At 37.8% G+C, this 27340-nt stretch overlaps 2 protein-coding genes across 3 annotated transcripts in view; one reads left to right on the forward strand and one right to left on the reverse strand.

Moving 5' to 3' along the window:
- The window catches only part of LOC127622146 (discoidin, CUB and LCCL domain-containing protein 1-like), a 43104-nt gene extending 40441 nt beyond the window's left edge, over window positions 1-2663 (forward strand). Inside the window, exon 15 of the mRNA XM_052096104.1 lies at window positions 1506-2663. Within this exon, the coding sequence (XP_051952064.1) occupies window positions 1506-2065 (560 nt within the window). The 3' untranslated portion in view covers window positions 2066-2663. The remainder of the gene's footprint in view (window positions 1-1505) is intronic.
- Window positions 2664-8950: 6287 nt separating this feature from the next.
- Window positions 8951-25579, reverse strand: LOC127622511 (Golgi-associated PDZ and coiled-coil motif-containing protein-like). Of its 2 annotated transcripts, XM_052096615.1 has the most exons (9): window positions 25097-25579; window positions 21957-22121; window positions 20209-20232; window positions 18219-18394; window positions 17586-17751; window positions 15549-15644; window positions 15264-15428; window positions 12725-12899; window positions 8951-12256 (listed from the first exon to the last, which is right to left on the reverse strand). In XM_052096615.1, the coding sequence occupies exons 1-9, from the start codon at window positions 25376-25378 to the stop codon at window positions 12138-12140; spliced, it is 1368 nt and encodes a 455-aa protein (XP_051952575.1). In that variant the 5' UTR covers window positions 25379-25579; the 3' UTR covers window positions 8951-12137. The 2 variants fall into 2 exon arrangements, with proteins under 2 accessions (XP_051952575.1, XP_051952576.1); XM_052096616.1 differs by lacking the exon at window positions 20209-20232.
- Window positions 25580-27340: the final 1761 nt, after the last annotated feature.

The raw sequence follows: 27340 nt of genomic DNA on the forward strand, positions 1-27340 counted from the left end.
GTTACAAGCCGTTCACACATTGGCAATAATAAAAAGTAAAGTACAACTTTAAGTAAAAGTACTGCTACTGAAGAAATAATTCACTTGAGCACAAGTAGAAGTACTGGGAAATATTATGACTAAAGTAGTTTGCTGAAAAACTACTCAAGAAATTGTTATGAGTTACTTTATGAACATTATATTATATATAGGATATAGACTTCTATTTTTAGAACAGACATTTTTGTTCTTGAAAGAAATCGATCCTTCTTTTCACCAAGGATGTATTACATTTATAACAATTGTTCTAAGGTATTTCTAAAGTTTTAGACATACACCGATCAGCCACAACATTAAAATCACCTACCTAATATTGTGTAGGTCCCCCTCGTGCCACCAAATCAGCGCCAATCCGCATCTCAGAATAGCTTTCTGAGATGCTATACTTCTCACCACAATTGTACAGAGCGGTTATCTGAGTTACCGTAGACTTTGCCAGTTGGAAACAGTCTGGCCATTCTCTGTTGACCTTTCTCATCCACAAGGCATTTCTTTCCACAGAACTGCGGCTCACCGGATGTTTTTTGTTTTTGGCACCATTCGGAGTAAATTCTAGAGACTGTTATGCATGAAAATCCCAGGTGATCAGCAATTACAGAAATACTCAAACCAGCCCGTCTGACACCAGTAATCATGCCACAGTCGAAATCACTGAGATCACATTTTTCGCCATTCTGATGGTTGATTTGAACATTAACTGAAGCTCCTGACCCTTATCTGCATGATTTTATGCATTGCACTGCTGCCACACGATTTGGCTGATTAGATATTCGCATGACTAAGTAGGTGTACCTAATAAAGTGCTCGGCGAGTGTGTACATATTTTGTATTCCAGAAAATTCTAAATTACTTCTTTAGAATGTTCTTATGTTCTTCCTTTAATCATCAAAGTTGATGGCTACTATACCATTTTAAAAACTTTTAATTTATCCTAAAGCCACAGTCACACTAGACTTTGAGTGTGCAAAATTATTTTAGACACTGCAGTGGAGAGGATATGATGTCACAAGGCTTCTGGTTTTAAAAAAATAATAAATTACAATTAACAAATAATTTTATATTCAGAAACTTTCGAATACACCTTCTACTCACTTTCGTGCGACAATAAAACATACTTCTTTGAAATATGAATTCTTTGTATTGAGCCAAGAGGTCAGTGTGAGTTTCAATCTTCTATTGGTCACACATCTTCTCGTCATACAAATTTTCAGGTTAAAGTTAACCAAACATGAACTTTTCCACACAGCAGAATGCAAAATTTCTTTACGTGAGCTTGCGTTTCCAGTCTCCCATATTCAAATGTGTTTGAAAGGAACACAAAGTCTAGTGACAGTGCCTTCTTAAAGTTGAAGAACTACATTTTTTATTGAATCTGGCCTCTGTGCTTCTGTATTTTCTTTTTATTCTTTACTTTATTTATTTATAAATATTATTGCTCTAAATCTGAATTTCCCTTTCTTTTTCAGCCGAGTACCAACAACCACTAATGCTCGGCACGGACACAGTGTCTAGAAAAGGCTCAACATTTAGGCCGATGGACACTGATGCCAAACACAAGGACAATGATGCTACCTCTCACTATGATCAGCTGCAGACGGGGATCCAGTACGCCCTCCCACTGACCAATCAGGAGCCAGAGTATGCAACGCCCATCATCGAGCGCCACACCTTCCGCAAAGATCCCTTCCTCCCAGATCCCAGCTACAGTGTTCCAGGTGTGGTGCTAAACAAAAGCCCGTCTTTTCGAGCAGTGGAGGGCAGTAACTGTCGGAAAGTTGTGGGAGGGCTGGCTGGAGGTTACCAGACACCCCAAGTCAAAAGAGACAGTGGAAATCACAAAGAGGACATCTACGACAGCCCTAAAATCCAGAAGCCTGTCATGCAGAATGGTGGTTGTCCAGAGTACAAGAGGCCCCAGATAAAAGCCCCAGTGAAGAAGAGCTATTCAACTCCAAGAGACTGCGTCAGGTTGCCACTCTCTGGACCCAGACTGGACCCAGAGGGCAGCAGCTCGGACGGAAGCTGAGCAGAACCATACATACTGTGATTTGCCTGATTTATCTGATTCAACCAAATCACCTCAGGACTCCTCTGTTAACTTATTTGTGTGTTAAGTGAGAACACATTGTTTTTTACCTTTTGCAGTAAAGAAAGACAGCAGGGGGGACAGCAGGAGTATTCCGGGTTCAATACAAGTTAAGCTCAATTGACAGCATTTGTAACATAATGTTTAAAAAAAGACTGAAAAAAGAGGAAAAGTGGCTGTTTAAATAAGGCACTTACAATGAAAGTGAATGGGACCAGTCCATAAACATTAAGACACTCCCTGTATAAAAAAGTGCAGCCACAAGATGTAAACATTATACATGCTAACATGATTTTAGTGTGATAAAATCAGGGGTTTACCAGATTCTGTTACATTGACTTGAGGAAATTGGATGTATCTTTACACATATAAGGTTAGCAATTGTATCACACTAAAATCATGTTAATATCTATTTACTTTTTGAAACAGTGTGTATTTTGAAGCTAATGGACTGGCCCCATTCACTTTAATTTTAAATGCCTTACTATGACTATGTTTTGCTTATATATATATATATATATATATATATATATATATATATATATATATATATATATATATAAAACTAGGGACAGGTCAATTCATAAAAAAATATGAATTGCAATATAAAAATATGAATTGCTATATATAATATTATATATATATAGTTTTTTTGTAATCAACATTACGCCACAAGTGCTGTCTATTAACTTGTATTGAACCTGGAACATTCCTTTAAGCATCACTTTCTCTGTGCAAAATAACAGATGCTGTTGGTTTATGTATTTAACTGTTTTGTATATATGATGAACTCAAAGAATCTTTGATTTATTTTTATTCTTCTTAAGAAACTTTGATTTATTTGTATTCTTCTTGGGTTTATTCTGAGGGAACATTTTAATTTAAAATCGAATACTTTGCCTGGAGCAGAGTATGCAGACGTTTCCAAGCTTTTCGTCCCCTACTCTTTCGTACCCTAAACTGTGAATGCGAGCCAGGTTTTCATATATTTTACAATGAGACAGCTGTCTTTATGTTCTCAGATTCTGCTCTGAATGTCCGGAAATATCAATAGACTGAGATCCTTTTGCAAAAAAAATTTGAATGTCTTCCAGAAGCCTTTATGAAGCAGATCTCCCTGTCCCCCTGGTGCATTTCAGAAGATGTTTGATACTTTTACGGTTGGAGTAACTCAATTTCCTGTGCCTCTCTTAAAAGATGACTTGGGCCGCAACCTCAGTAATATGTGTTCATTTAAAAACACTTAAATGTCGTGTTTGTCTTTTTCTTTGAAAATGTTTTGTCAGGAACAGCGTTTTTCTCCACCAAAAACTTTTCAGAAAACACTCTTAATTACTGCAAACTCGAATAAAGTTTGACGAAGGAAACTGAAAACTAAGTTTTTAATCGATAAAGGATTAGTGTGGACGTTTAATCCGTTTAAGTCTGAAACCTTTATTTTCAGTTTTCTGATGTCATCATTTTACAAAGGGTTAAAAAGAGGGTTTTTGAAAGTCTCTGTTTTTGGTAAAGGACAACGGTCTTTCCGTGTGGATAAGAGGTCATAAATGTAGAAAAATCCATGTGTTTTTAATCTAAAATGGATAAAGTGGATGTAACCTAATCTGTTTCAGTCGTAAACCTAATTTCTCAGTTTCCTAAAGTCATAGATTTCCATAGCAGTGGTTATGAAGAAGGTTTTTCAAAAGTCTCTGTTTTTGGTGAAGGACAATGCCATTTCAGTGTGGATGAGAGATCATAAACAGCACAATAAATGTGTTTTCAAACGAAAACAGATCAGTGCAGATGTGGCCTTAAAAAGTATCCATGTGCCACCACAGTCGGTGTCTGCTGTATCTCAGCACTAATCAAAACGAACAGGAAATTGGGTGAAAATGTTTCATGTTGCCTAACACTGTATCTAAAACTGCAACATGACAACTATACTGTATAGAGCCATTGAGGCCGAACACGCTCTTGCTCTAAAAAAAAAAAAAAAGTACATAGAACTGAACTGTGGTGACCTGAGACATGGTTTTTAACTTGACATGACCTCTAAAAACACTGATTCCCTGCAACAGTCAAAGATGTCCATCTAGCACATTTAAATAGAAAATCTATTGAAAAACAGCACAGACAGACACAAAAGAACATTGGCCACTTGCTGTTTAGACCGTTTTGTTGATATAAAATGGAAGCGTTCTAGTTTTGTCCTATTGCAACTCCCGTTTAGATTGGGGTAAGGGGTTTATGTTTACCTTAGATTCTGCTATATTGGCGACGTCATCCCTTGATTCATTGTTTTGAACATATTTTCTTACTAGTTCAAATTGACAATTCAGTTACTACAAGCAATAACAGACTGAAATTGATTATTTGGTCCAATTTCATATACCAATATACAGTTTTGAAATGTAAATTTGGTTAAAAACTAAGACAAAAGAAATGTTACTTTGTGCTGTTGACGATTATTTAAAGCATCCTAAAGATCTGTGAGTTTGCTGCTGTATTTAGGGGACAATCCCTGTTAAAGATTACTGACTGGTCTTAATTTCTATGAAATATTGTGGGGATTTGCTTGGTGGACTGATATGCCCATGCTTTTGTGTTGAAGTGCTGTGCCACTGAGAATCTCAGTGCTGTGTTTATGCTTGTCTTAACCTTGATTAAAACACAAGCAGTTGAACCTGCCCTTTGAAAGTCTCCTCACTTTAAAAAAATGTGCATGTCTCAGCACAACCAGAGAGAATGGGGGATGAAACTGTATGAAGCGATTATGCAAGTTTTTGTTCGAAGCAGGATGTCACATGAGAGGTGTCCCAGAAAGCCCCTCTGTGCAAGGGGCAAGTGAATGGAATGTGACAGTTGAGTGTTAGTCATGGGACAACAGCTGATAGTGACCCTGCTGTTCAAATCTACAGTTCAGGCCAGGCTAGGAGAACCGCTAGACCAGCTGAAGGTTACTTAACAACAGTAATCCATTTTAGGCTCGTTACCATTGGATTGGTTGCACATTCCCATTGAAATGTCATGAAATTTGTATTTATTTTCATATATATCCATATTTGAACGTACTTATTTTACCTGTTAAGCATTAAAGGTAGTTTATGATGTAGTAATGAAAGCTGTAATAAGAGGAAGTTAGACATTAAATGCTTGTGTGTGGGAGGTCTTTGTGGGAAGCAAATCTTTGTGTGTATTGTTCACGCCAGGGTGTGGACTGAGAAAACGCTGCACACTCTGTAGTTTACACCACTGCATTAAATAACTAAATATACTATGACTAGGCTTAGCTTATACATTTTATTAAAGTCGAGTTGGTGTTGCTTTTGGTAACTTTCCTGGATACAGTTGCACCAGCTGTGCGTCAAGTCACATTTAATTTTGGGTGTAAAGTTCAAACAAATGTAACTAATAGGTAACTCCCTAGCTATTAGTTCATTTGTAACTAAGTCAGTTCTAATTGCACCAACTTTTCTTAACACAAAACTTAGCTATGTCGTAAGCTCTCCATAAAGCAATGTTTAGTCACATAATAAACAGTTAGTCTGGTCCTCAAATCTGATTGGACGAGAGGCATTCCATGAGTACTGATGGTCTCTCACCATCAGCCCTCGGACACTTCACTGTGTGTATAACTACACTTGTGTTCGTACCAATCTAAACTAAAGTGCAAGAGCAGTGCATATTTGTTAAGAGCTATATGTTTCTCTGTACTTTTAATTTTGTGACATTACATATTTTAGCCAGAAGGTGGCTGCAAAAGACAAAATGTCAGCACTACGTGAACGCTCGAATAACAACTACACTACTAAAGCTAGGAAATAGCTTTAAAAGAACAAATTCAGCATTAAAGCTCTTCACAACTCAGAGACACAACAGATTGATTAATTACTCAAATTCAAGGTGATTGCCTCTTATCAGAGTTTCCATATTGGAGAGGAAATACTGTTGAAAATGGAGATTGTGGTTTCTTTAGTGAATGACTCTTGCGCCCCAGGCCACCAGGAGGTACTAAGGGGTCTGCAGAAAATTTAAAAGAAGAAGAAACCAAAAAGACCCAATTTAACAATATTATTCTTTCATTCTACTTTTTAAAGAGTATAAATGTATTTCAATTATATTAAAAACACATTTCTTCAGGTTTGTACATCTATTATTACGGTATAAAAAAGATATGCGCTCAACTTAATACAAAGAATATTTTTCCAGATTTTTAAAAAATGATATTTTAATAATTTCTTTTCATTTTTCTTAATTTCCTTTATTACAAAATAACAGCCAGTTATTTAATTTTGCAAACCACGCATTGTCTTTATAATATAACGTTTACTTTTTCTCACACAGTATAAAAGGGAATTTATATCTAAAATATAAAGCTATACATTTTTGAAAAGGGGTCCCTCGCAAGGGGATCATCGTGTTTTGGGGTCCTTGGTATTAAAAAGTTTCATAACCCCTAACGTAAGCAATATCACACTCGCAATCGTGCTGTAATGCCCTAAATCAGCACTGCTGTAATTACCTACGGCCTCGTGCCTGCGGCCATATTGCACTATTTCTCGTGTGATATTGCTTAAATATGAAGTTGAACTTTAATTATCCAATTAGCAGCCTTTAAATTTGTAAAAAGAATTGTTGAAAAGCTATGCAGTTCAGTTTTATCTTGTCTCGGTTGATGTTCAAACCTTTTTTTCTCATGTAACTGTCAGTGGTAATGTATTACATTTAAATTTAAATTTGACAAAAATAAGTAAAAATAAAAAGCCAATAATTAAACATGTAAATATTATTCTGTTACTGTATCTAACATTAAAAAGGGGCAGTAAACATTTCACAACAGACTGCAAAAACAAACAATTCATTTTAATATCCTTTATAAATTGTGTATGAACCAAAACATTATGACCACCTGCGTAATATTTGTTGGTCCTCTGCGTGCCTGCAAAACACTGCCGACCCACCGAGGCATGGACTCTACAAGACCCCTTAAGGTGTCCTGCGTTATATGGCACCAAGACATTAGCAGCAGATCCTTCAAGTGATGTAAGTTGCTAGGTGAAGCCATCGTGGATTGGACTTGTCAGTCCAGCACATCCCACAGATGCTCAATCGGATTGAGATCTGGGGAATATGGAGGCCAAGTCAGCACTTTGAACTCTTCATCATGTTCCTCAAACCTTAATAACGTGTGCAGTGTGGCAGGGTGCATTGTCCTGCTGAAACAGGCCACTGCCAATGAAGGGGTGTACCTGGGCTTCAACTATGTTTAGGTAGTTGGCACGTGTCAAATTGATATCCACATGAATGGCTGGACACAGAGTTTCTCAGCAGAACATTGTCCAGAGCATCACACTCCCTCTAGGAAGCTTGTTGTCTTCCTACAATGCATCCTGGTGCCATCACTTCCTGAACCATCGATGGTGGACAGGGATCATCTGACCAGTCTGCTGTCTATTTCTGTACATCACTGCTCCCTTCGGCATATCACGGCACCGTTTTGTGGCCCGTTCTGCATAACGCGGCGGGTCATTTCAGCTTATCACGGCCAATTCACCCCCATTTCGTGGCCGGCCCTTTGGCAAAAGTCCCAGTTCTCCCAATGGCCAGTCCGCCACTGGTCCCAATGTTCAGTGGATCAGTACCTTTACCAGTGCCTGAATTCGTGTTCATGATATACTGATTCATGACATATGAAGCTAAGGAGCTGATTGAGGCAGAGGGCTAGTATACTTTTCTGGGTGGATTTAAACTAAATGCAAAGGTTGACTGATAAATGTGGCATTCAGGGTTCCGACGGCTGGAAATAGCAGCACATTTTTAAATTGTGATGTAATGAAAACTAGTGAAATCTTAAAAAGTCAGGGAAATCTTTTGTTATTCTCAGCTCTAAAATATTTAATTGGCTCTAAATTATTGCTTGTGTGTGTGTATTTTCTATAAATGATTTTAAAAGTAAAATCATGGGGGGGCCTGGGTAGCTCAGCGAGTACTGACGCTGACTACCACCCCTGGAGTCGGGAGTTCGAATCCAGGGCATGCTGAGTGACTCCAGTCAGGTCTCTTAAGCAACCAAAATTGGCCCGGTTGCTAGGGAGGGTAGAGACACATGGGGTAACCTCCTCGTGGTCGCGATTAAGGGGTTCGTGGTAAGTTGTGTGTGGATTGTGGAGAGTAGACTGAGGCTCCACATGCTGGGAGTCTCCCTGGTGTTGTGCACAACGAGCCACATGATAAGATGCGTGGATTGAGATTCTGAAAAGCAGAGGCAACTGAGACTTGTCCTCTGCCACCCGGATTGAGGTGAGTAACCGTGCCACCAGGTGGACCGACTAAGTATTGGGAATTGGGCATTCCAAATTGGGAGAAAAAGGGGATAACATTTTAAATAAAATTATTTAAATTATTATGATTAAATTAAAATCATAAAGAACTGAAAATTTCAAGGAAATGTATTGATTAAAAAGTGTGGGAATCCTAATATATATATATATATATATTAAATTCTGTCATCGTTAACTCACCCTTGTTCCAAAACCATATGACTTTCTTTGGAATGGCATTTAAAAAAAACAACTAGTATATTCTTCAAAAGTTATTTTTTCTTCTTCTGCTGAACAAAGTCATACATGTTGAAGACAAAATTAATTTTCATTTGGTACATTTTTTTCTTTAAATGTATTGTGCTGTTTGAACTTCTGTTTGCAGGTCATACTGCCCCCTCACGTTTATAAGAGGTTCTGCAGCAGTTAATGGATAACTTTTTTTGTTCTTTTTCTACAAATTTGCTCAACAGTAATAAGGCCCTTTTATCAACACCCCATAAATTCAGCAATGCTCTGGGCAAGTAAATTTACGTTTATTGAAATATTTCATGTCATACATTAACTACATTTGGAACATTTCCAAATATATGTTTCAGAAACACATTTCTTCAGACACTTAAAAAAATAATAATAAGTGGTTTAAAAATATATTGTTGTTGTTTTAATCACAATTGAGAAACATTTTGGGAAAACAGGTGAAAAGTGGGAAATCTTTGACATCCAGATCCAAGTTGCGTTTGTGCTGTGCCATGCACTGGCAGTGTGGGAAGCAACTGGTGCCCTGCAGGCACACATCACACCTGACTAATAACCACCCAGATGAACTAATCAGTAACAAGGAAATACAATTAACAACAATAGTCCATTGAACCAGCCCACATACTGATAAGACTGTATGGCTAAATGAGCTGATTGTCCTGACTTCCCTCATCAGCCTAACATCTAAAACACATATGTAAACAACAGTGAGGTGACAAATAACAGACAAACAGTGTGATTGTAGATCATTTTATATTATATATAGCAATTAGGCTACACTTTAGCATGTTTAGGGAAGATGTATGTTGCTATACAGCCCATTTATTTAATTTATATATAGTAATCAGTGTACAGACAGTCAGATTTGTGCATTTGGTCTGTTGTCTTATAATAAACACCTTTTGGACAACAGAGAAGGTCTTGAGATTCAGTCAAAGATGCTATTGAGAAATAGATATTCCACAGTTTGAGAATGAAGTGATGTTAAATAACTCAATGGCAGAAAAGCAACACTGATGATTATGGAATTCTCTTTTAGCGAGCTATACAGTAATTACAATTCACAGATTTTAGGCACCAGAACCAAGATAGCCAAATGGGAAGATTGTTATTTCAACTCCTCTAAAGCTCATATCAAAATGTTTGTACCCTTCTATAGTTTTTCTTCACAAAATATAGAGTAAACTGGCTTGATTAAATACATTTAAATAAACTATGCTACGTTGCCATCTAATAATACAAGTACACTTACCCTTAACCAATATCAGTAATCTCTTTCAAACACACTTAATACAGTAGGACCTATGGCACTATTAGGCCTACAGTATATGGCAAAGAAGTTCAAAATACTCCTCTGAAGATATGGAATGGTGGAAGAAATATTCGTCATATTTCACCTCAGAATAAAATAGGAAATTATATTTCAAATATCAGAGTCTAATTTTGTAACCATTAAGATTTTTTGCATTGTGACATTATTTTATGACAATTAAAGGAATGTTCCGGAAAATCAATGATTTTACAGTGCCTTACTGTCAGTCCATAAACATTAAAATATACACCACTTCAAAAGTATAGCCAAAATATGTAAACATTATACCCATTTATGTGATAAAATCATTTACAGGGTTTACAGCTTTGCCTTGACATGGCCACAGTTATATGGAAATAACTTTACACTGATAAGGTTAAGCCAGTTTATCACTCTAAAATCATGTCAACACAAATAATGTTGTGGCTGTACTTTTGAAAGTGTATATTTGAATGTTTATGGCCTGCCCCCAAACCATTACATTGTAGTTGCCTATCTGTAACAGCAATTTTGCTTTTTATTTGTAATAAATAATAGATGAGTTGAAAATATGTTTTAGTGGTAATCAACATTATGACAGCTACAAATGCTGTCAATTGATCTTAAATTGTATTGAATCCATAAAATTCCTTTAAGCATGCATTACCCCACACCAACCCCCCCGCCACACACACACACAAAATCTATTATTTAAGCATACATCATGGTTGCATTTTGTTTTTTACTGGATTTAATTTATACAGATGTAAAAGAAATCAATGTGTCTGGACAGGATGCTTTTCCTTAAACAGGCTTCCGTTTTCATTACGCAAAATATAATTTCTTATTTATTTCTTTTTATTTTGGAGTGTAATATGACCTGGACAATGCTGCTTGAAATTCACTCTTAAAAGGAATAGTTCACCCAAAAATGCAAAAGAGACTGTTGTCAAGACTTATAGTGAAAATTGAGATACATTACTGACTGTTCTCTCCCAAAAACACTTCTGAAGACATGGATTAAACCACTGGAGTTTTATGGATTACTTTGATTGCTTTTTGCAGCTTCAAAGTTTTGGACCCCATTCACTTGTATTGTGAGGACCTACACAGCTGAGATATTCTTATAAAAAATAAAAAAAACTATTGTGTCCTGCAGAAGAGAGAAAGTCGTACAAATCAGGGATGACATGAGGGTGAGTAAATGATGAGAGGATTTTCATTTTTGTGTGAACTATCCCTTTAACTCTTAAAAATTCTCCCTAGATAATTAATCTCTTCAATCAACATTATGGCAACTGGAAAACTGCAAATTTTTGTTCTTGGATTAATAAGTGACGAATGCAGAGAATAAAAAGGAAGAGGACCGTAAGACTGACCCCTCTGCGAAACAGGAAGTAGCATCATCCTGTTTACCTATGCTATAGAGGATGGGTCAGCAGCGTTAACATCTTAGATTTGACTCACATTAGGCTAAAACTGAAAGGTTAAAAACTATTGATGTTTTATACACATTGAGTAAACAGTTACTCATTGCTTTATCCATCTACTTTAGAAGCACGTGAGAAATATGAATCATTTAAATAGGAAACCTACATATCAGTTTAAATTCAGCTGACCTACAGAAACCATAAAAAAACAGTTCACACAAAAATTACAATTCTGTCATTTACTGCCCATCATATTGTTCCAAACTTGTATGACTTTCTTCTATGAACAAAAGACTGTCATACACGTTTTGGAACAACAAGAGGGGTGAACTATCCCTTTAAATGCACAGAAAGATTACACAAGAGGAAATGAGAATCAAAACGCTTGTACCATCTAATTCTTTTTAAACCCATCACATTTCTCATCTTACTTAGCGCTGCATTTTTCTCTCTCAATTGTTTTGTTGCAACTAAACTGATATGAAGTGAATTTTCAGACAGTCCTTTGTAGCCGCGGAGTAAAAATGTGTCCTCTCAGTGTTTCTCATTGGTTTAGTCCATCTCCAGTGGACGTCAACGCAGTCTGTTCCTCATGCGCCATAAAACAAGAAGAATTTCTTATGTTACATATTATATATACATGTGCAGTTTTAATCTCTTTCTGCTCTCCATCTTCACATCTGATGCTCTTCTTCCATCTCCAGGATTTTTTTCTTTTGTCTGGAGGTCTAAGAGGAACTCTCTATAGACTCTGCTGTCTTGGAGGTCTTGTCCTCCGACGGGCTCTCACTGGACAAGGCTGAATCTCCGTTCTCTGTTCTGTTACTTGCTAAGTGCTTCCCCACAGCTGCAGGGGGAGAGGAAAAGCAAGGTCAGAGTAGAGAAAGTGTAAATAAAGTCAAAATTCTCAGGAATCAAACAAGACCCCACTTACTTTTCTAATATACTATCCAGGGTTGCGTTTCCCAAAAGCATCGCAAGCTTAAGATGATCGTTGAGACCATTGGCGCCAATGATTTCTACGATCTACTCAGGCTTACGATGCTTTTAGTAAACTCTGCCCAGGTCTTATTGTGAACCATTCATTAGTACAAATTAACGCAATGAAAAAATATATTTTCAGCTGACGTCCAACATCAAACTATCTATAAAAGACATTTAAAGACCACTTTGCACAACCCCAAATTCCCAATACAAACTCAAGTCAAGGACAATGTTAATACCAGGTGTACAAGGTGCCGTTAAACTAAGCTTTTTGGATTGTTTTTGATTAACGGCATTTGGCAGGGGAATTCAACTTGTTCAAAGCACTTGCCTAATAGGGAGGTGGGGTCAGCAGTGCCATTGTTGTGATTGGCTTCTGATCCCTCCTCTAGTTCGTCCAGGTACAGGCGATAACGATGGCCACTATCATCCTCATATTCAACGTTCTCGTCATCAGAATCCACCTCTGGAGCCACATAAACCACTTCAAACTCGATTTCCCCCCTCTGTAGACAAAAACAACCACTCTGTGAGTGTCTGGATGTGTGCATCTATGCATGTCAGTTCTGTTTGTTATGCAAGGTAATTATACCCTTCACTCCCCCGAGAACTGTCATTCCATTTACATTTACATTTATGCATTTGGCAGACGCTTTTATCCAAAGCGACTTACAGAGCCCTTATTACAGGGACAATCCCCCTGGAGCAACCTGGAGTTACAGTGCCTTGCGAAAGTATTCGGCCCCCTTGAACTTTTGCCACATTTCAGGCTTCAAACATAAATATATAAAACTGTAATTTTTTGTGAAGAATCAACAACAAGTGGGACACAATCATGAAGTGGAACGAAATTTATTGGATATTTCAAACTTTAACAAATAAAAAACTGAAAAATTCTGCGTGCAAAATTATTTAGCACCCTTAAGTTAATACTTTGTAGCGCCACCTTTTGCTGCGATTACAGCTGTAAGTCGCTTCGGGTATGTCTCTATCAGTTTTGCACATCGAGAGACTGAAATTCTTGCCCATTCCTCCTTGCAAAACAGCTCGAGCTCAGTGAGGTTGGATGGAGAGCGTTTGTGAACAGCAGTTTTCAGTTCTTTCCACAGATTCTCGATTGGATTCAGGTCTGGACTTTGACTTGGCCATTCTAACACCTGGATATGTTTATTTGTGAACCATTCCATTGTAGATTTTGCTTTATGTTTTGGATCATTGTCTTGTTGGAAGACAAATCTCCGTCCCAGTCTAAGGTCTTTTGCAGACTCCATCAGGTTTTCTTCCAGAATGGTCCTGTATTTAGCTCCATCCATCTTCCCATCAATTTTAACCATCTTCCCTGTCCCTGCTGAAGAAAAGCAGGCCCAAACCATGATGCTGCCACCACCATGTTTGACAGTGGGGATGGTGTGTTCAGGGTGATGAGCTGTGTTGCTTTTACGCCAAACATAACGTTTTGTATTGTTGCCAAAAAGTTCGATTTTGGTTTCATCTGACCAGAGCACCTTCTTCCACATGTTTGGTGTGTCTCCCAGGTGGCTTGTGGCAAACTTTAAATGACACTTTTTATGGATATCTTTAAGAAATGGCTTTCTTCTTGCCACTCTTCCATAAAGGCCAGATTTGTGCAGTATATGACTGATTGTTGTCCTATGGACAGAGTCTCCCACCTCAGCTATAGATCTCTGCAGTTCATCCAGAGTGATCACGGGCCTCTTGGCTGCATCTCTGATCAGTCTTCTCCTTGTATGAGCTGAAAGTTTAGAGGGACGGCCGGGTTTTGGTAGATTTGCAGTGGTCTGATACTCCTTCCATTTCAATATTATCGCTTGCACAGTGCTCCTTGGGATGTTTAAAGCTTGGGAAATCTTTCTGTATCCAAATCCGGCTTTAAACTTCTCCACAACAGTATCTCGGACCTGCCTGGTGTGTTCCTTGTTCTTCATGATGCTCTCTGTGCTTTAAACGGACCTCTGAGACTATCACAGAGCCGGTGCATTTATACGGAGACTTGATTACACACAGGTGGATTCTATTTATCATCATTAGTCATTTAGGTCAACATTGGATCATTCAGAGATCCTCACTGAACTTCTGGAGAGAGTTTGCAGCACTGAAAGTAAAGGGGCTGAATAATTTTGCACGCCCAATTTTTTAGTTTTTTATTTATTAAAAGAGTTTGAAATATCCAATAAATTTCGTTCCACTTCATGATTGTGTCCCACTTGTTGTTGATTCTTCACAAAAAATTACAGTTTTATATCTTTATATTTGAAGCCTGAAATGTGGCAAAAGGTCGAAAAGTTCAAGGGGGCCGAATACTTTCGCAGCACTGAAAGGCCACAAGGACACAATGGTGGTGGCTGTGGGGCTCGAACCAACATCCTTCTGATTACCAGATTACCAGATTACCAGTTATGTGCTTAGACCACTACACCACCACCACTCCTAGCTTGTAAATGAAAATGATGCAATTTAACTAGCCTTCATTTCACTCAGAACCTATTTGACTATCTTCTGTGGAACACAAATGGAGATGTTAGGCAGAATGCAAGCCTCAGTCACTGCCTAACATCTCCATTTGTGTTCCATGGAAGATAGAAAGTCAAATGAGCGACATGAAGGTTAGGTAAATGATTCGATTTTGGGTGAACTATCCCTTTAAAGAGGAATGTTCATATCGCTTCCATTTACACCTCACGAGCCCAATTAAGGAGCATCTTAACCTGTGGGTGGTGAAAATGTGATTTAAAACCGTTCTAATAATAAGTTATAGGTCACATGCTAAGCTTGATGTGACCGCCCCCCTCAATGAGCTGCAAACTAAACTGAGTAACAGTCTGTTTGAGCTCTGTGTGTGCGTGTCTCACCTGCTGTGAGAGAATGGTGACAGCCTCTTTGTGCTTTGCATCTCTCAGGTTGATGTTGTTGACAGCTAAGATGGCATCTCCCACATGTAGGCCTCCACAGCGCTCTGCAGGCTGGGTGGGATGGATCTCGGAGATGAGGATGGGAACTCCGTGCTCTTTACCGCCCTGTTTAATGACAGGAATGCAAACATCAAATCAGGACTTTGATCTTGGGACATTCATTGATGTTTATGATAAAACAATGCCTAAATTAGAGTATACTGTACATTCAAAGTTTGAACTCACAGTGATGGAGATGCCAAGTCCCTCATGGTCTTCTTTAGTCAGAACCACTTTGCGTATAGGGCCGACTCCCTGGGTCTTTTTCAAAGAATCTGTTTCCTGGAGAGGTAGATGGACGAGATCAAATATTCAAATCAAAACAACAGGCAAATCATTCTCGTGGCTATGGACCTTATTTACAGCAGCGGCATCTTTCATCTTTTATGTGAATGAAAACAAGGCTGTGAGGGATAGACTTACAGACTGCTCAATGGGTTGTAGTGTTGTTTAAAAGTCGGCATGTAACGCAAGTTGTGATAGAATTTACTTCCGTATTGTGAGATATGCTGCTTGGGCCAGAGCCAATTACTGGAGAAATTGAGCAGCGATCTTAACACACTGATAAAAGCACATTGCTGTCTTTGCTTAAGACGAGAATGCTGCTGAGAAACGAGTAAGTAAAATATCACAATATTTTAACGTTCTGGATCACAATACATTAAATATAAAAGGAAAAAACACGTACTTTTGCAGTACATCCCAGGGTATCTGCATTTAAAGGGGACCTATTATGCAAAATCCACTTACATGCTGTTTGAACATAAATGTGTGTAGGCAGTGTGTGTACACAACCACCCTATAATGATAAAAATCCACCCAGTCCTTTTTTTTTTTTTCCCATTAATCATAAGCACCGTCTCAGAACAAGCCGTTCGCAGATTCTGTACAAAGTGACATCACTTTGTACAGGTCCTGCCCACGACTGCTGACGGACACTGCCGACGGACATGCTTGTTTGTTTGTGTGTGTGTGTGTGTGTTGTTCCGTTATAGCGAATATTTGTGTGTGTGTGTGTGTGTTGTTCCGTTATAGCGAATATTTGTGTGTGTGTTGCTCATCCATGTTTGCAAAACTGCTGAAATAAACTCTACAACAAATAAATACATTTATCAAATAACAATTTGGAAACTTCCTGGTTCATTCTTAAAGTTGTTCCTTCTGACGGAGTCTCTCCCTTATCAGTGTCTGACTCCGGTTCAAACAGATAGGGCTGAACACCACTATTTTAGCTGTCAGTCATATTGCTTATGATGTCTAGTTATCCGAAACAGAGATGTCAAAACTCCGCCCTATTCTGGATACGGGGCAGGGAGCACCAGCTCATTTGCATTTAAAGACACACACACACAAAAGCAGCTTATTTTTATTCCCACCCAAAAATTGGCATTTTCAACATGGTATAATAAATGATCTGTACGGTATTTTGAGCTGAAACTTCACATTCTGGGGACACCAAAGGTTTAAATTTAAACTTGTGAAAAGGGTGACCTTTAAAAATATGAATAAACTCCAGAGGCATCGGAGTCGTGTTGTATTCAGTATTGATAATATCAGCAATTGTCTCAAACCCAAACGGGAATTCCCCTTATTCCTCCTCCTCTAAAATTTGTATTCAAGCCAACTGGCCCATAACCAAGGAAGTGCGTAAGGAATGGGAGTTTTGGGGGGAAACAGCCAAAAATACACCTTATCATCTGTGCATTAACTGCTTTGATGGCAAGTTTGTTTACTCTAAATTAAGACTCTTGAAGAGGCGGGGTTAAAAATGACTACCACTTGCAAACGTCAGCAGAGAAGCGTCAGTCATTTCAACGTAAGAGGAAGTTATGACATTGTGATTTAAGATTACAAGGTCAATTAAATTTTTTAATAAAATAGCAAATATGCATGGGTGAAACCTTCACAACAAGACCAATAACACGCAATTATAAATTAAACAGAGTCAATTTAGATTTCATGACAACTTTAAAGTGTTTTGGACCATTTCGCTGGCAAAACACTGAGAAAAGCATCTTTCCAAAAAAATCAGTAGACTAAAAACTCCATAGCTTTAGATGTAATCTTGAACCTGTACATGGCTATTTATGGTCAATGCAATCGAAGGGACTGTAAGTCTATCCCTCACAGCCTTACTGTCATTCCCATAAAAAATGGCACTGCAGAGAATACGGTCTTTCAGTTGCCAACAGTGCTATCATGATTAAATGAAATTCTGCTTACATGCCCTACTGGTGATGGCAAGGGCTTCTTGGGATCATTGCGCCCCCTGCAGGCTCGGATGACTGTTTTATGGCGGTGCAGGTGAATTTCAGCTTCAAGTTGATTCCACAGTTTGTCATGAGCTGGTCCTTTCATGTCTCTCCCCAGCAACTGGATCTGCTGCACTCTGAAAAAAAGAGCATTCAAGCTTTAAAGTGAAACTTAGAGCTCTGTGCCTGCCACCTCAGCAAAAATAATGATTGTTTTTCAAACACCTGAACACAGGACAAATTTCAGGTGCTTCTGATACAGTTAGCCCACACATCTTATCACATGGCTGAGGAGACTTAGTGCATGTGGAGGCTCACTCTATTCACCGTGGCATCCATGCACAACTCACCACGTGCCCCAACGAGAGCGAGAACCACCATATAGTGACCACGAGCAAGGTAACTTATGTAACTCTACCCTCCCTTGCAACTGGGCCAATTGGTTGCTTAAGAAGCCTTGCTGGAGTCACTCTGCACACCCTGGATTCAAACTCAGGAATTCAGGGGTGGTATTCAGCGTCTTTGCTCACTGAGCTTTTACACACTTTAGCTATAACCAATAGCAGATGTGTGAAAATGAACAGAAGCTTTCGTTTTCTCATACCTCCCAGCCAGCTCCTTGTCCAGGTACTTGGCTGCCAGTCTGGCTCCATACACTTCTGCCTGTAGTACCGCAATATGCCTGCGGAGGGCCTCGTTTTCTTTCTTGAGCATCTTGACCTCTGCCTCCAACTTGACCTCTTTCACCTTTTCTTTCTTACTTGCCTCCAGTTCCTTCTCCTGTGAAATACACAAAGACAAATTATGAGTGTTTACAGAGCTGGACCTCTTGCACTGTGCAGGATGTATGAATGTCTGTGCTGACTGAGCTAAGACGACTGGGGTATGTATGTATGAGATCCCAGAAGGTCAAATAAAATTAAAATTATCACCAGCCCTTCCAATGTGCTACCCAAGAGGACAGGACAAACCAATTTTACATCACTAAAATGACCACAAAAACATTACAACTTCACAACAGTACACACGATAGACAGGAACAAATAAACACTCTGTTGCTTCCACACACAACCAAATGTGCATGTACTTAAGACTGAGAATTTTAACAAACTTAGAATTAACAGCATGGAATTTATATTCAATCAATAGTGTGACATGAATTAGCTTATAGAATAGCTAATAAAAATGTTTCTTAATCAGTAAATTTTTCTTGTTTTCTAGTAATGTATAAACAACCTTAACCTCTTCAACTCTGGGGCATTTTTGGACAGCTGCCTGCAATTTTTCACACTCAAATTTAAAAGCTCACCATCTACTGTGGACTACACCAATTAAAATACTCCAATTATTTATAAATAATATTGTATATATATTTTTTTTCCTAAATTTGTAAGCATGTAATTTTTGTTCTGTTCACTTCTCTCAAAAAATATTATTTTAATCCACTAGATGGTAGTATGTACTAGAAAAAAATAATTTATCCTCCATCAACAGATGTGCTTGTCCATAGACATTCAGTCTAATTTTCAGTTCATGCACCACCCCCATTCTTTCATTGAATATCTCAGCCTCTGAGAGTACTAGATTCACAATCTAGGGCTCATTAGAAAGCTGAGATCCTCCACTTTGCAATCTATAGTCAATAATATATATTCCAATCATTTGTTTGTCATGCTTTTCCTGCTGGACTGCATATTTTGTTCTGGACATCTAAGATAAAACATTGGATTATTCAGCTAAGCAAGCTCACAGACAAGTAAAAAATGGCTAATTTTTTTGAAAACTGCCTAAGGTAAAAGCAGATGTAAAGTTTAGCTATTTTGGGGCTTACAGCAGCAGTGATCTGCACATAAAAGAGATGGTTGTATTTGATGTCTTACAGATATCATATTTCACTTTGTGATTCTTTTGAAAATCTTTCAAACTGTGGTATTAGGACAACAAAATAAACTGTGCAGTCACTTTCCTGAGAATTAGAGCTTTGATATATGATGTGTCTTTTTAAGTGCTTTTTGAAAGACTTTTATATTCACATGAATATTTCTACCACATGGCCTCTAGGTGTCACTGATTTCTGACACAAATGTTTTCAGGACTTATTTTTATGTAACACAAATACAGAAGTTCAAACGATACACCATATACCTGACTTGAAGTTTTTTCCGGCGTGTCTAAGTGCAAGAGTAGCAAAATTGCATAAGATATTAAGATTTGCTTCGAGAGAATATTTTGAATGAAATGCATTTTTCTTAGCTAATTTGGCAATTCTTTTTGTAGCTTTAAGCATAAGATTTAAGCAAGATTTATGCCTAAAACAAAAAAGTATGGAAAGAAAAATCAATTAAGCTCAGCTTATACAGTATATTATAATTTTTTGCATTCTTATGCAAATGTATTGTGTTTTAAGTACGTTTAGACATTTTTCCTGGAAAACAAGACAAAATACTTTGATAATCTAGTTCACAAAGAACATTATTCTACTTTAAGGATGTTAAAATAGACAGCAGAAGCATTAACAGAAAGAATTAGACAAACAGAAACAAAAAGCGACGTTAGACAAGACACACACTGACTTAAAATTATATAAAACTTACCATCTCCTCCACTGAGGGCACAGGCTTAAGGTTGAGAAGAGAAACAGAGGGTCAAAGGTTAGAGTGGCAGTGTTAAACGTTAAGCATCATCAGTCTGTACTTCAGCAGGGTTAAGTCAGGAAGACAGCAGTGCGCCGACCTTACCAGAGCTAGGTTAGCATTGATTACAACTGATCATACATTTAATCAAATACCCTCTATAACTACTACTCCTATCATTAAAAAAATCCCACCAAATGTCATAGCTACACTACGCAGCCAAAGGTATGTGGATACGACTTGGAGAATCTAACCACACCATTGACTTGACAGCTGGATAAACTGAAGCATACAGCTATGTAATCTCAGTAGACATACAAGTCAGCTTTTAGATGTGTGCCCTTGGCTACTCCAAGTGATGGTAGTGTGAAGTGAAGAAGTCTAGGATCAATGACATTTCAGCCACAGAAACTCAAAACGGGACAGCCGAATGCTGAAAGTGTGCTGAAGCGTTAAGTGCAAGACTCACTGTCGAGTCCCAGACTTCCTCCAAAAGAAATATCAGCACAAAAATCAACTTGGGAGCTTCGTAAATTACTTTCAAATGGCACCAGACTAAAATAACTGTGCACAATGCACAAAGTGTTGGATCGACATTGACACTGTTGGACTCCAGAGGTGTGGAAACTCCTTTTCAAGAGGTGTGAACCATGTTTGAAAATCTGAGAGTCTTATGGGAAAGTCTCACTTTGGAAGGTGACAGAAAATGCCATGAATGCATTGTGCCAATCCAGAAGTTTGGTGGCAGAGAAATAACAGTGTGCACAGGCAAAACCCTGTAACAACACATTTAGTTATAATTGAGTAATGACCAAAATGTGTCTTGTGAGGTTAGACCCAACTATGCTCAGATTCATGTACATATCAAATAGGTCAATTACCATGTGTGTGTGTGTGTGTGTGTGTGTGTGTGTGTGTGTGTGTGTGTGTGTAACACACATTTGGCGGGACAAGTCTTTTTTCCTTTTGTCTTGTTTCAGTGTTTTGCATTTGTAGTGGCAGGACAATATTCTGGATTTGTCATTGTTTCACAGTGACCAATGTTCAAATGAATGAAAAACTAATCCTACAGTGCACAATGACCATCTACACCATTACACTTAGTGGTTTGTTTGGCAAAGCCCTTTCTGCTACAATAGTTCTGTGCACAAAATAAGTTCCTAGTTTGTCAAGAAATGGTTTGTTGAGAAGGGGTGGAAGATCTGATTGGCCTGTTCTTAACCCCACTCAAAACCAACACCAAACTAGCCTAAATCACACAAAATCACTGCAATGTCCTAAAGACACCTCACTGGAGGCAACTCCCTCCAAGTGTCCCATCATCCAGTGGAACACTTTCCCAAAGAAGTGGAGGCCATTACTGCAGCAAAGGGGGAATGAAGTCTATATTAATACCCATTAATGTGGAATAAGATATTCAGAGATCAGGTGCCCACATATTTTTGGCTAAATAATTGGCAAATAAAACTGTTGTCCTCAGTGTTGACATGTTATCTAAACCACTAAGAGTGGCCTGCCAGACGCTATTTCAGAAAAGAATAACTGACCTAAGCTATGTTCCAAAACCTAGTGGCCTTTCTGTCATCTGTCAATATAGGCAGCATCTTAACAAATAGGGCTCCTTAAGTGAAGTGCATGTGTTGCTAAGCTGATATTCTATGGGATACCGCAACAAAATAGACTTTAGGATGGAGTTGTGTTGTGCCTACCATCCTGTCCTTGATGGAGTCAGAGTCCACCATCTGGCCAGATTTGGCTTGGAGTTTAAGCTGCATGGCGTGGAGTTGCAGAAGCTGTTCATGAACCTCCTTCTCCACCACGGCCTTCTCTGCCTGAACATCCGTCAGCTCTGAGCGCAGGTCTACCAGCTGAGCCTGAAGCACATACACATACACATAGATATTAATAAAAAGCCACCCATGTATCATACACAAACAGAGTCTGAGTATGCTCTAAGCATTACACCATATTATTAAGTATTGCACCATCTTTCACCCTGTCCAGAATCGTACAGTCATACAGATGATGGAAAATGAAGGCAACTGCTGATTCTCAGTGCCCATTTCAAAGGAAATACTTCATTCTAGATTTTGACATTTTATGGCTTTTCAAGATTAGATTTAGAAACACTGTTTTAATGATGAAATGGTGTCAGACCTGGTGGTTAGCACACATACTATAAGTCATTGAAACATGGTTCTCGGCTGCTTGGACAGATTTTTTTCCTTTTACAGCCCTAATGATCCAGAAAAGCTGAAAACCCTTATTTTAGCACAATGGTTGATTGACTGATCAGTTGGGACACATAAGAACGCATCAGATCACAATACAAATGCGAAGTGGTCACATCTATTTTGACTACATCCAAATACGGGTTGAATGATCTGGTCACAAATTATTTTGGGTCCAGTTTACAGCTGTATTTAGTCCACTTGTGCTCAGATCGCCTGAGACGTTGGTAATGGCTGGTAATACTAGGTGTAAATGGGGCCAATTAGTTAATTAAATTTAAAAAAATTAATAAAAAAAATATTTGATGCTCTATTTTACATCACATAGAAAGACAGCAAGATTTAGCTTGAAAACAGTTTATTAATTCTCTTCCTCTCTCTAACATTTCCTCTTCTCTTCAGAAGATGTCTCAGCTGACACACCCATTAATGAGCACAGCCAGAGTGTATAATGAGAGCCATGCTCCATCTGATGGCCCTGTCATTAGAAAGCAGCTCAGTCATCCAGTATTTCAGCCTCTTAAGTTGTGTCGCTTTGTCAAGGACAGAAGTAAAGTCCTCTCATAGAAAAATCACTCATTGATTTATGTGCATGGCCTCCATTGGATAGCCAAGGTTAGCTGAGGGACTCTCGTTTTCAGCAGAAAAACAGCATAAGTTTTCTTTTATCTGTCAGCACTGTTGTTGTACTGAAACTAAAGTAGTAAGTGATTAATATGAATCCAATGGCCCCTCTGAATACTTCCAAGTCCCACTGAGGTGCCTCCCAATAGAATCTGACACAATTTTCTTTAAAATGTTAGAAAACAAGTCTCTATTTTATCATTTTATTCTACTGGCAAAACCGAATATCTTCCCCTTAAAAATAAAAGCGTCATTGGTTCTTGTGGCTCAAAAAACTGAGGCAACTAGGTACCTCAAAGGAGTTCAGTGTGTGGGAGGCAGCCTATAACTGGAGAAAAATGCCCCATTGTTGCATGCCGAGAACGTACTTATAGTAGCAGCCCTTCAAAGATGTTGTTCGGTTTAGACATTTAGGCGGGTACTTTGGAAACAACCTCACATAAGTAGATTCAGTCAACATTAAATTCCTTTTACATAATACACATTTTTGGTTTTACTGTGCATGATTCACCAATGCATGTTATTCAACAGGAGAATTTATTTTTAAAACTTTAGCTTCATAATCTTTCACAAAATTGTAACAACATGCACCAGCTCTGAAAAAACAGTTGATGTCAATTTCAGAAAAGAAATAGAACTTTCTGTTCTCTTCAGTCAGTTGTTGATAAAACATATTTTTTTTTTTACCTTTAATTCTATTCATGCATGGCACAGATGAGATCATGCCATTCAAGTCTCTCTCATTAGCATGCGTTAATTTAAAGACACTCTTTACAGAAATGCCAGATTTGTCAAAGAGACTGTATCGGTTTTAGCACGTGTTCAACAAATCAATGTAAATATGCCTAAATAGCATACATTTTGTTACCATAAACTATAAACTTGTAACAAAATATTATATCATATTTATTGATTCATTGAATACATGGATTTGTTCATTAAAAAAAAAAAAAGCCAAAATATGATCAAAATGAAAACTAATAAAATAAAATGAGTAACTCTAATATTTTCATAAATGTACCTTGTAAGAAGTTCCCCTGTATAATTAACCGCATTGGCTGGGAGAGTTTCTATCATATGTAAAGAAAAGGGACATTATAACTGAAATATACCCACAGGAATTGATTTTGATCAAATTGAATTGGGAAATCTATATCAATACTCAGCCCTAGTTGAGATATAGAAACATAATATACAAGTCAGTGATTCTGTAGTTCAAATTACAGTTTAAATCCACATTTCTTTAGAAATCTTATATGTGATGGACTATAGACAAATGAAACAGAAATAACATGCCTCTGGCTGTAACTAGCTCAGCAGGTTTAAGAGGTTTATTTACCCAGGGCTTCTAGTTTTGCAGCTACACCAACAAGGTTTGCATGCTTTGAATTATTTGCCCATATCATGCAAAGCAATATTTCCAGTGAATTCAGAATGCAGCACACATGCTTGTAAACTTGCCATCAGTTTGTTTATGTATGTGCCATTAAGGCATACAATCATGAATTCTATGATATTATAGTTTCATTCCAGAGCCCTGGCTTCAAAAATATAAAAATATATATCTTCCATCAGATGGTGGCAATTTTCTCATGTTTAGCCTGTGGAGCAAATACATGCTTTTTCCCTATTTTCTGTATTATAGATCACTGCAGGCCAATTGAATAAATGATGCAGCTAAAATTGTGTGGGTGTGTTTGTATGGATGTCAGAGTGTGTATTGAGAAATGTGTGTGGGTGTGGGTGTGTGTGTGTGTGTGTGTGTGTGTGTGTGTGTGTGTGTGTGTGTGTAAAAACAACAGTGGCATTATATAAACAAACTGGCATTTAAAGGATCCTGAAAAGTAATGAATATTTGGTAGTTCTTATCAGACCTGATGTTGGTTAAAAAATCTAAGTCAGTGAAAGTGGAAAATAATATTCATATATAATATTATTCTGTATTTTTACGCACAAGGATTAAAAGAACAAAAAGAAGAATATTTTCCACCCACCTCTAGTTTGTGGTTCAGCTGAAAGATGGTTTGGGCTTTATGACACAGCTGAGCAAAACATGAACTGAGACTGGTCATCTTCTGACGGCCCTCGTACGTGATGTCAGCCTGATCCGGGTCGATTTCTCCCAGCAACAGATCCACATCCACAAACGCCTTATCAAACTCTTTCTCCAGCACTTCCAGCCATCGGAACATGGACATGCCGTAGCCGGGACTCGCAGCAGGACCGGCGGAGAGGGCCGAACCGGGAGACAGAGCAGCGCCAGCGGCCGCAGACATATTCAACACCAACACGTATACAGGAAGAACACACAAATAACTCTAGTTTACTCTTTTCCCAGGCGAGATCACTTGGCTGTTTAAAGTTGTGTTAACTCCAGGCTGCTTAACGGACAGATAGTGAGGGTGATCGTAGTGCAAGTGATGTTTTCCGCGAGCGCATCTGTCCAGGAAATCCGAAATCGAATGCAAGTCAACAGCGATTAGTAGGGTCTGCCACACAATGAGATCCAAGAGAAAAGCAGTCGATAGACGAGCGTGTTTAATTTGGGACATCTTTATTTTTATTTAATTTTTTTCACAACCTAAACCAAGATTTCAGCCTTTCTTAATCATGCATTTTTTTTATTATTATTTATGTAAAAACATTTATCCATGTCATGATTCATTTCTCAGAGATTTGCAATATTATGCCTATTATAGGACAGTAAATTTGTTAAAATAGTAGCATAAAACATGTTAAGATTTTTAATTTGCATAACTTGACAGATGTATGATTTTTTTCCCCCCTTAATTTTATACCCCTGAATATTGTTTATATTTATTAGCCTGCATTGGAGTTAGAGGAAAAAGTTAAGGAATAATGATTAATAAGAAGAAGAATAAAGAGAAGAATAATCACAGTAATAATATTAAACAATCAAATTAAATTAATTATTCAGTTTTTATTTATATTAAATAAGTGTTTGTTTTATAATAAACACATTTTTATAATTATCAATCATTAATTAAAGAATTAATGAACACACACATTTTTAGTGATCAGTGCTTTTGACATAAAATTAACATTTAAAAAAGTAATTAAATATTAAATGAAAATAAAAATGTCCCAAAATTATATTCAGGTGTTCAGCTTTCAGCATTGTTAACTTTTTATGAATAAATTTGTATTAATCAAAATGATTGATTGCCATGTCATATTCAAAAGTTTTGGCTCATGCAGATGTTAACAGAAAATAAACCTGGGATACAATCATCGAGCAAAAGGCATTATTTATTATTGATTTATTGCCATCACACAGTTGTTCAACCTTGTGCATGTGCTTATTTGATTCAAATCACATACAATTAAAACATAACTTTTTAGAATCAAAATCTGTAAAATATTTATTTATTTATTTATCAATCATGTTCATGGCAGTTTTTCCACTTTTTTTTTTTCCTTTTTGTAAACTCCAACTTTAGGGCCAATTATATTGGTTGGTTTCATATACTGTATATATTTGAAACTAACCAATATTATATATTTATATATATGAAACCAATTTTTTCATACTTCGGGTTCTTCTGGTCTACAATGCTTTGAAGAAGTCATTCTGTTATCAGGAGGGCTCAAGCAAATTGACCCCAATGTATTCAGATCACACGAGTTCTGGAAAAACAAGCTTCGCCACCTTCCCCGCGGCCTGCCCTCTGGTCTGGAGATCATCCATCTGGGTCATAATAAGAAACATGGCCTGCAAGAGTCTTCCCTTGAGGTCCTGAATCCTGAAACTCCAGAACATCCAGATTAGCATCTTGTGTGCCAACAACATGTCAGCACTTGTAAAACTAGAGTGCCTCTATATTGATGTTAATAAAATTACAATACAAGGTGCCCTTTCTCAATTTGCTCAGCTTGGGAAGCAACAGGATACAGGATCTCCTCAGTACCTTCAGCATTCTTCTCCTCACTGAAGCTTTGGAAGGCATTAGATTTATCTTTAAACCACCTAACAAAAGTTCCTCATGATCTTTCTCAATCTCTAATTCACCTGAATTTGGATAGGAATCAGATCCAAGCATTGAGGAATCGTGAAATGTTCCAGATGCAAAACCTTGTAACTCTTTCTGTGAGTTTTAATAGACTAGTATCAATGGATGGGGGTCATTGACTGCCCAGCCTATCTGTGTGCGAGTTGGCAGGGAACCAACTAAGAATGCTGCTTGGAAGGTTGGCCTCTAAACTTGAGAAGCTATACT

This window comes from Xyrauchen texanus, chromosome 28, assembly GCF_025860055.1.
Source record: "Xyrauchen texanus isolate HMW12.3.18 chromosome 28, RBS_HiC_50CHRs, whole genome shotgun sequence".
Lineage (NCBI taxonomy): Eukaryota > Metazoa > Chordata > Actinopteri > Cypriniformes > Catostomidae > Xyrauchen > Xyrauchen texanus.